We start from the raw sequence: 10433 nt of genomic DNA, 5'->3' as shown, positions 1-10433 counted from the left end.
TAGTGTACACATTAACAGTTTCAAACCAGTAGGATGAACATAATACTTACTTGATATCAAAAGCAAACTCATCCTTTTTCTTAATAGCTCCTGGACACACATTATTCACCCATTTACGTGCTTCTTGCTTCAAGTTAAATAACTTTCCATCATATACAGTCTAATCTCCTCAAGCATAGCCAATAAAGGCTTCTTTCTGGCATCAAGTATGACGGCATTAAAACACTCTGCCATTCCATTTTCAACAGCCTCACATGTCATTCCACCTTTAAAAAATGCCCTGCACCAAGATTTAGGCTCCCTTGCCATCAAATGATCATAAGCAGCAGGATTGACTTCTTTGATCTTCTCCATATTCAATTTGAAGTCTCCTTCAACAGTTGACTTGGCAACTGTCCAAAACATATTCTTGAACTCTATACCACTGAAGACCTTTCTGAAATTTGCATACACATGTCTTGCACATTGTCTGTGCTCCACACGTGGCAATACAACCTTTACAGCTTCCAAAAGACCATATCAATTACATTAAAAAATATCATTACTATTGGCTTGATCCATGTATAAATGAAATGAAAAAAAAAGGAGATAATTGAAAACATTACCTTGTGTTGATCAGAAATAACACACAAATCCAAGCCTCCTTGTAATTCCAGGTCATCATGTAATAGTTCCAAGAACCATTGCCAGTTGGGCTTGTTCTCAGTTTCAACTACTGCCCAAGCAATGGGATACACATGGTTATTTGCATCCCTCCCTATGGCAGTTAGCAGCTCACCTCTACATTGTCCTTTCAAAAAACTCCCATCAAGCCCTATAACTCTTCGACAACCAACTTTCCATCCTTCTTTGATAGCCTTAAAACATGTATACATTCTATGGAAAGTAGTAGTGTTATTAGGGTTTACAGTGATATATATTTGAACTGTACTCCCTGGATTGGACCTCATCAATTCATGTCCATAATCCCAAACTTTTGCATAGTGATCACTCAACTTTCCATCTATTAAAGAAATTGCCCTACACTTTGCTCTATAACATTTTGACCATGAAACCTGCTTTGAATAATAGCTTGCATTTCCTTACATTTCAGATTTGGTTTCCTAATCATCTCCTTCAGAAACTGCCTGGCTATCCATGTGGGATCCATAAGATTAGCACTACGGAAATTCCTAACACAAGTATGTTGGTCAACCATTTTTTTGATTTGGAATGTTCTTTCAGTGCTCATCCATGAGGCCCTTACAACAAAGGGACATTGAAATTTCTCAGGGTCACTTGCACATACAGCCACGAGCCTTACACTATCACATTTCTTGAACCTAATTGGATAATCCCTACTTTTAGAGTAATTTGTCAAACAAAGTTTTAGTTGGTGTGGTGATTCATACCTCTCTCCAAGAACTGGCTTCATATTATTCCATTTCACCTTCAGATCATGGGTTGAGTATTGAAACTGAAATTTGTCTTCATCGTCACCCTCACTATCACTCTGCTTTTCCTGCGGTGCTTCATCTTCCGACATTTCTTCAAAATCATTTAGGTTTATCTCAGGTATGGTGCATTCGTCAAGCGATTCGTCTGTGAGAGTATTTAGGAACTCATCTTTGCATCGACTTCTTTCTTTGTGTTTGAAAAACTCATCCAATTCCACGTCAATGGTATCGAAGTCATCTACTGTCTCCATTATCACTACAAAACAAAAATTAATGAAATATTTTAAAGGAAACACGATATTGGAGGACCACGTGGATTCTCTTACCTTTGATTCTTCTCAGGTAACGTTTGGTTTTGATGGAGGGTAAGAAGGGGTTTTTTACAGAGGAGTTGATGACGGGGTGTTTAATGGAGGGTGATAAGGTCAATGAGCTGGGGTAACCATCTCTTATAACGATTACCGGTTGTTAGGGCCAAACTGAGTGTATTAGCCGTTAATTTGTCATTTTTCATAAGTTAAATTTAATTTAGGATTAAATCATAAATTGGAGCAAAATTTTGGGACTTTTTCACTGATTTCCAAAAAAAAATAATACAATATATAAAGAAGAGCAACTTGATCCATAACCCGGATTTTGTGTTAAGCTGCTGACCAGTCTACCAGAGTAGCAGAGAGCACTCTGTGGCGGCGGGAGTCCGATATACCGGATTTTATTACAGGTATGTTTCTTCAAAAAACCAATCAAAAGCTTGGGATGTTTCTGTTTGTTATTTTGTCGATGACTTCTAAATTGATTAATTCGTAGTTTTAATTTGAAGAACCTCAATTTTCTGCGTTTGGGTTTTATTGTTGGAAATGGATATCTTCCATATGTCGTGTTTTATATCTCTTTCTTACTCCCAATAGAAGTCCCTTACGATTTTACACAGTCTAACCAACTACCATCTAAATTCAGTTTTGGCTTTATATTTTATTTTGTTGATCACAGAAATGCGTCGTTTCTAGGTTAAATGTTGGTATAAGTCCTTGGAAATGATATTTAAAGAGTCAAATCTGGAATTCTTTATGGGATTAGCAATGTTTTGGTTGGGAAATAAGCTTTGAACAATATGCAATGGAATTTGTATCTTTAGTTTATTAATTATTATACCCTGCTGTGAACTAATGATATTCGTGTATTAATGCTGGATATGGAGATGTGATCCAAATCTGGAAGAAGATGGTGGGTTTTAAGCATTTTAGATGACAGTTTGTTGGCTAGAATTGGGATATTTAGCAATCAACCAACCATGTTTGTTTTCCACATAATAATCTTTTTCATTGCAGCAACTTGAAAAGTCTGATTTGATCCAATTGCAAAACAACAACAAAAAATGGAAGATAAGAGTCTGAAAGAGGAGAAGAAATATGCTGCTGATATCGACTCCATAACCAAAGCACATGCACGCATCAAGCCATATGTTCACAAAACTCCTGTCCTATCTTCTGAAACCCTTAATTCCATTGCTGGAAAAAGTTTATTTTTCAAGTGTGAATGCTTTCAGAAGGGGTAATAAAAGTCTCTTTATCTTGTTATGGAAATTACCATGGAACCTAGCATGCTTATTTGAAGGTGCTTTAATTCTCTTTGATGATTATCAGTGGAGCATTTAAATTCAGAGGTGCATCGAACACTGTGTTTTCTCTTGAAGACGAACAAGCTGCGAAAGGAGTTGCAACTCACAGCAGGTATATTGACTTTTTAAATGAACGAAAATTAGAATTGAGTTTTTACTAGTTCAAACTAACCATGGTTCCTGGAAATCAGTGGTAATCATGCTGCAGCACTGGCTTTGGCTGCAAAAATGAGGGGAATTCCTGCGTATATTGTTATACCAAAAAATGCTCCGAAATGCAAAGTTGAAAATGTGAGACGTTATGGAGGGCAGATTATATGGTGTGAGCCTACCATGCAATCTAGAGAGGAAACTGCAAACAAAGTCTTAAATGAGACAGGTGCTGTTCTTGTTCATCCATATAACGACCCTCGTACCATAAGGTATTGACTATTTCATTTTTCTTATAATTAAATCAATATCTTTTAATTAAATGATGAATGATGATAACGGCACTTCTTTTTCAGTGGCCAGGGTACATTGTCACTTGAGTTTCTTGATCAGGTCCCACAACTCGACACCCTAATAGTTCCAATAAGCGGTCTGTATACTCAACTTGTTTGAATATTTTGGGGTTGAATTTGTTTATTGATGATGTTGGTTAGAAATGCTGTGTAGGTGGTGGTTTGATATCTGGGATCACAATTGGAGCCAAGTCCATGAATCCAGGTATACGGGTCATAGCTGCTGAGCCTAAAGGAGCTGATGATGCTGCACAATCAAAAGCATCTGGTCAGATCATCACCTTGGCTCAGACCAACACCATTGCTGATGGGCTTCGAGCTTCACTTGGATCTCTCACTTGGTAATACAAAGAAATCAGTTTTGTACTTGTACTAAAGATCAAAGTTAAACTAAGGTTTGGTTTTTGTTTACACAGGCCCATTGTGCGGGATCTTGTTGATGACATTATAACTGTTGAAGATAAAGAGATTGTGGATGCTATGAAATTATGTTATGAAATACTTAAGGTTGCAATTGAGCCCAGTGGTGCTATAGGCCTTGCTGCTGTTCTCTCAGATAGTTTCAAGCAAAATCCTGCTTTCAAGGATTCCCGTAATATTGGGATTGTGCTTTCGGGAGGTAATGTGGATCTTGGCGTTCTTTGGGAATCATTGCATTTGCATGGTTGATAATAAATTATATTCAACTGAAAACCTTTGCTTTCGACCCAAAACCATAAACCCTTAAAACTTGAGACAGATATAAGATTGTGGTTTATAAGTGTTGTTGATTTGTGTTATTAAGATGGGTTGATATTCTGGCAAAAATAAGGAGGCGCATGAAACCAGATAAAAAATCAGGGGGGAGTGATGAATGTTGAAAGTGTTGTACAATTTGTTTCAAGACAAGTTTGATGGTCAAATTCATGTTTGGATGTGTGTGGAAATAGAATAATCATTGTCCCTTTAACAAGGGACATGAACTTGTCTTTTTCTTTTCCGACATTGATTTGAAGAATGCAACTTCCAGTTTCTTGAGTTGCTGCAAAGATGATGATAATGTTCATACCCATCTTTTCAAGATTTGGATTGCATCCTGGCAGCATTTCGTTCTTGCAAACAAGAAATAAATCATGGACTGATATTAAAAAGATAAAAAAAAAAAAAAAAAAAAAAAAAAAAAAAAAAAAAAAAAAAAATTAAGCAAAATATCATAAATTCAAGCCTCCAAAAATAAATCATGGACAAGGATTTGTTATCGATTTTGCACATGGGTAAAGATGTAAATGTTCTCCTTGTCCTGATCATTGAGAATATATTGTGCTACTCCAGCCCTGAAACACAATACAATACACAACATGAATATGTGGAACTTGCAAAACAAAAGTGATGAAAGAAAAGCAATAGAATATGGGGAAACAGAGGTTGACTTGCAGTAATTACAATTATAGCACATGATCGCTTTAGAGTTGTTGTAATGTTTGCAGTCCTTATTTCAACTCACTGGATGGAAGCTCAAATCATAGTATGAGGAGTTAACAGCAGGATAACCACACCTGATACAAAATCAAACCACCACCTCTTACTAAATATGGCAAGTTTTTGCGTAACAGATAGAAAGGAGATTATACCGATACAAAAACATAGTTACAAAAACGTTACATAAAACGCCTATCCAACACCTTTTTTTTGGATTTTACTTTTTCTTTGAACTAGAGATTAAGCCGTCTTTTACCAAAAATATGAACATTCCTTGATCATTAGAGCATATATAATGGACCAATAAGATGGAATGTCCGGTTGACATATAGTGGATTAAACCCAAACATAAGGATGTTAAGTTGATATATAATGAATTTGAAATTCAATATCCATTGAACTTTTTAAAATGGAAACAGGAAGGCCCACAGTGTAGATATTAAATTGGAAAGTTGTATGAAAAATAAAATGTTATTGTGACAATCTAATAATTTTACACTATGTATACCCTATGTAACATTCATACAAAAAAGCAAAGCAAACCAATCCATTCATAATTGTTTAAACAAATTATACCAAACTCATCTATTTCAAAACTTTTTAAACCAATATCAAACTATACTATTCCAAAATCAACCCACCCTTGACAAAACTTTGCCAAAACACCACTTGGGGTTACAAAAATTGCCTTTTCTTGATACACTACTGTTGAAGAATTCTATTCATGGCTGGAACCTGGGGGTGAGTGAGACCAATTGACCATGGTTACCCAACCATGATCCAATCAACTAATTATTTGACAATGAAACAACATTTACTCGACTCTTTTGGTGCACATTAAAATCGCATGCTTCATCTCCTCTGTACCTAGCCATGTCTGAACCACCACCTGCCCAAAATATATATATACAGATATTTCATTTACAACAAATCTGATACAAAATATGTTGCAGTTTATTATATTCAAGTAGCAAGTTTGGCATTCAAAAGTAAAAATGTACCTCTTGTACTTTGTCTCCAGCTCGAGCAAGCAATTTGTACTGATCCTTGAACATGGATGCCATATAAACCTGCCAAGAATTCATATAAGATTTAACTTTATTCAATACCCAATACCTAAAACAAATCAAGAACACTTGCAAAGAGTTTCTTTTGAAACAAACCAAAAAAAAAACCTGAAATGTTGGGGTCAAACCAGGGCTGAAGAAAAACCGGCCTTTTGTTACCAACTCAATACCCTGGTATTGCTGCAGTTGTTTGATAAGAAATTCAAGATCATCCCAGTATTCGATCTAGATACACAACACAAGTGTAAGCTTGAATAGGATTAAGTGCGATTGATTTGTTTATTGTAGCATCCAAAAATAAATGAATGAAAGTATGTTGCTAATTCCTGCATTTCTGGTAAGAAAGAATTGGCAAGTGAAACGGGTTTAAAAACCTCATGTTCAGGTTGAGGTTGGTCTGCTTCTAATTTACAATCCAAGGTAGCATGAGCATGATGATGAAGAATAGCCTCCAAAGACTTGGTCAACGGATCTGGCTGCCACAAGATAAGCATCCCATTGTAATAATCACAACAAGTTTTATGCTTTTTTTTGAAGAAATAGTATCATAAAAAAATTGAAATTATTGAAGATAGTTTACCGTTATTTCCTTCAAAGATAAGTATATACGTTCAAGCAAAAGATCTAACTGATGAACTTTTGCTTTTAAAACCTGTAAACCAAAACATATCCTTACTTTGTGTTATTTGATACCACCAAAAATTTCCATTTTTGGAAATATTTCAATTTTACATTAAGTGGGTTGCCAATACCTGCCCGATTTTGAAAGATGGGTTTAAAGTGGCATCCCATGACACTTCTGTTTGGTGTATCATCGCAGCTACTCCTTCAACCTATAAATATAATAATATTATAATCAAAATTCATAACACACGTCTTTAAAAGAAGCATCATTGTGATGAGTTCCTTGAAAAAGAAAAAAAACCATTACTTGCCTCAACAAATATACCAAAATAAGAAATCTTTTTGATGCAACATGTCACTATATCTCCAACATTAAGCTTAGCCTGCACAACCAAAATATAAGAGCTTGAAAATTAAGTAAAATAGGAACTTACTTTCATTTATCTGTGTATTATAGCATCATACTTTCATTTCTTTCTATTACAGCATTGTACTTACAATTTTTTCTTCTTACGAATTATATCCTTCTGCTTTCAATTTTTTTTTTCTTATTATGACATTATACTTTGAAAAATCTACCTAATTATAGCAGTGATAACTATTTTGTATTTGAATGAAACTGCTATATTCCAAGTACAATGTTGTAATGGGAAGAATTGAAAGTATGATGTTATAGTAAACAAATCAATGGAAGTATGTCATTTATTCATCAATTTAACCCAATTAGAAAAAGATTTGTCTAAAAATTTGACCATGAGGTTTCTCTTTCTCTGGATTGACTCTTCCTTCTCTTTTGGCTTCACAGAAAATATTAGCTTCCTTGATTCTCTATCGGCCAAGATCACATTCACTTTGATTTTCTGCAAAAATATTGTGATGACCATTACTATATTCAAAGGAAATGCTGCAATTTCTGAAAAATTTAAAAGAAAATATTCATACCTGACCAACAAAGGTTGACAAGTATTCGAGCTTTTCTTGGTCATAAATTGTTAGAAGATCTTCAAGTTTCATATCTGGTGATATTTCTCCTTCAATCTTTTCCGAATCTATGGTTTCATCAAGAGTTTCTGTCTTGTCTGTATCATCATAGTTTCCAATAACGCCCAAACTTTTCCTGTATGTTGAAGGATCCAAGCCTTTTCTCCTCAACCAAGACTCAAAAGCTAAAAACTTCCACTTAGTGGCAAGATTTCGATACGGCAAAAACCCTATCAAAGACCCAAAAGAAACCTGTAAACATGAGCAAAATCATGACACAAAGAAAAGGTAAAAATCCAAGATCAAAATTCACAAACAACACTTTGGTAAAGAGGAAGGTAGCTCTTGGTATAATGAAATGAATCCACAGATAAAAAAGAAAGAAAAACACATGAACACTTACAATGAATCCTCTGGTACTACAATTTATCAGTTCCACTACTCCTCTTCCTGTGGTCTTTATCATATCCTCAGCCCTTTTCCAGTCCATATCTTCACACTCCTATGATTGCGACACTTGGGATTTAGGTTTCATTAAAATCCACAACATTTAGTAAATTAGTAGTCATAATATACCTTCGAGAATGGTATTGAAGGTAAGTTTTCACTTGTTCCAGCATTTGGTATCCGATTTTTAATCCTAGTAATCTTTCCCCCTATGTTGGACATCTCTTTCACAGATTGATCTAATCTATAGCAAAGAAAAAGTAAGAAAATATATTGAAGAAGAATTGATGTGAGCAAATTGATATGGGTGATTAGGGAATCTTGAACTTAAACTTCAGTAGAAGAGAAGACCATATGTATTCTAAAACAGCTTGAAGTACCTTTTAGGTGGACTTTGCAAGGTAGCATCTGAAGATACTTTTGGGACTGAATCATCTGCTACATTTCCACTAATTTCCTGTGAGGGGTCAAGATCGAATGCTACTGCCACATGCCTTGTATGAAAAGTTATTCCATGATTTCTTGAACTATTGTCTGTGTCATCAGTATCATCAGATCTTGATTGATTGAAAGCTCCAAAAGCTTGATCCAGGTTGCTCTCACACTTTTGTTGGATTGAAACATCTTTTTCGGTCTGGTATGTACTCTCCTTTATAATATCATTTGTAGAATGGACCTCGTCATTTTTCATTACAGGTTCAGGATTCCTCACCAATATCATATCACTAAATCGTTCCTTGTCATCTTCTTTACCCGTTTTCAGAGATAAATTTGGTTTGAAAGACAGATTGGAAGCCATGTTTGTCCCAAGACCATCCTCTTTGAAAGTATTTGCCTTCCATAAAATAACATTTGGATGCCTACAAGTATTTGGATCCTTAGCAACTACTTCTTTAGGCGTCTTTCCTTCGTGGTGTTCTAATTTTCTGTCTTTTATCTAAGCAAGCCACATAAATGCAGAGATTTATAACAAAATCATATCAAATCAAGTTAAAAGTGAAAAGGGTCAATTAAATCAACAACACATTCAAGAATCGTTCGTACCAATTCAACACACCAAAATCAAATCAACCTTCAAATTCGACTTATACATACAAGCTTCAGTTAATAGTTTTAGAAGGCTCTTTTTTTGCAACATGTTGTGATAATTATAGAAATTACATTTCTAGAAGACAAAAATTAGTGGTAGCAGGTCAAACACCACCCACATTTAGAAAATCATACACGCACAAACATTAGATAGTTACGAAGAGGACAAGAGAGAGATAGAGAGAATCGGACCTTGGCAAGGGCAAGCTCAGGGTTTTCACCGATTAATTTACCAAGCTTAAGCTCGATTTGGCCCCAATTGCCAAGTTTATTGTCATCTTTAGCAGCAAAAATTACAAATTTCTTTTGCTGTCTAAGAGGGAAGGGAAGATTTCTAGAGTTGTTTGGGTTTATATAACAAGGAATAGTAAACTTGGAAGCACTGCTGATCGTAGCAGTGGTCAGAAAGACGGTGACCATTTTCAAAAATATAGAACCACATCCAGAGCAGATAAACACATGTAGTGTGCTGCGTCTATTGTCACTGTGTGAGAGAGATAGAAAGATATTTTTAGTTCTAAAATCTAAAGTATTTTAAGAAACATACATTATAGTTCTAAAAGTTTAATTATATTGATAAAAAAAAAAAGTAAAAAACCATTAAGACAAAAACGTATACATTCTTATCCGACAAAATTGCAAAAATATCCTATAATATGCGATTTTTTTGGGTTTTACTCTAAATCACGATTTTTTTAAATTCGTGGTCCTTTTGGATTAGTTTGTATGCAAAAATAGTCCCTCCGAAAATTGAAATGATTATAGTATTTATTTTTCATTTTTCTTTCATTTTTTTAAATTTATTTATTTATTTATTTTAACAATTAAAAAATAATCTCTCTCTCTCTCTCTCTCTCTCTCTCTCTCTCGGAAACATCGATTCTTCATCTTTTCCTCTCTTCAATTTCTTTTTCCCCTTTAAATTCAACATGATAATCAGGAAAAAGAGAAATGGAAAAATTGAAAGGGATTTTTTTTTTCAGTCGCAAAATTGATATTGATTTAAAGTTGTTTGAGAACCAAGATCTGCCCTTTTCCCCCTTCACACGTGTGCTATAACAAAGATGATTTTAAAAGCAAAGTGAAGAACCGATGAACTAGGTCTTCTCCACCTCTACCGGAAACCATTGGACCTCAGCCCACCATAGTCGGACCTATAATTTATGTTCATGGTGAATGTGTGTGAAGATCTGTAATATTTGTCAGAAAC

The 10433-nt window shown here is 34.8% G+C and overlaps 2 protein-coding genes across 3 annotated transcripts; one reads left to right on the top strand and one right to left on the bottom strand.

The window, feature by feature from the left end:
- Nucleotides 1–2045: 2045 nt before the first annotated feature.
- On the top strand, nucleotides 2046–4536 carry SR (serine racemase). The gene is made up of 7 exons (XM_078982733.1): nucleotides 2046–2157; nucleotides 2765–2987; nucleotides 3080–3166; nucleotides 3246–3476; nucleotides 3561–3634; nucleotides 3712–3898; nucleotides 3974–4536. The coding sequence occupies exons 2-7, from the start codon at nucleotides 2812–2814 to the stop codon at nucleotides 4224–4226; spliced, it is 1008 nt and encodes a 335-aa protein (XP_078838859.1). The 5' UTR covers nucleotides 2046–2157; nucleotides 2765–2811; the 3' UTR covers nucleotides 4227–4536.
- A 931-nt stretch (nucleotides 4537–5467) lies between these two features.
- Nucleotides 5468–9748, bottom strand: LOC145034343 (uncharacterized). Of its 2 annotated transcripts, XM_078982730.1 has the most exons (13): nucleotides 9416–9748; nucleotides 8515–9071; nucleotides 8264–8378; nucleotides 8091–8189; nucleotides 7649–7939; nucleotides 7459–7566; nucleotides 7018–7089; nucleotides 6835–6915; nucleotides 6663–6734; nucleotides 6457–6558; nucleotides 6191–6307; nucleotides 6017–6085; nucleotides 5468–5904 (listed from the first exon to the last, which is right to left on the bottom strand). In XM_078982730.1, the coding sequence occupies exons 1-13, from the start codon at nucleotides 9641–9643 to the stop codon at nucleotides 5830–5832; spliced, it is 1986 nt and encodes a 661-aa protein (XP_078838856.1). In that variant the 5' UTR covers nucleotides 9644–9748; the 3' UTR covers nucleotides 5468–5829. The 2 variants fall into 2 exon arrangements, with proteins under 2 accessions (XP_078838856.1, XP_078838858.1); XM_078982732.1 differs by lacking the exon at nucleotides 9416–9748 and having other exon boundaries at nucleotides 8264–8373; nucleotides 8515–8703.
- Nucleotides 9749–10433: the final 685 nt, after the last annotated feature.

This window comes from Lactuca saligna, chromosome 3 (assembly GCF_052625555.1).
Source record: "Lactuca saligna cultivar CGN05327 chromosome 3, ASM5262555v1, whole genome shotgun sequence".
NCBI classification, from domain to species: domain Eukaryota; kingdom Viridiplantae; phylum Streptophyta; class Magnoliopsida; order Asterales; family Asteraceae; genus Lactuca; species Lactuca saligna.
This window is presented reverse-complemented; position numbering and strand designations above follow the sequence as displayed.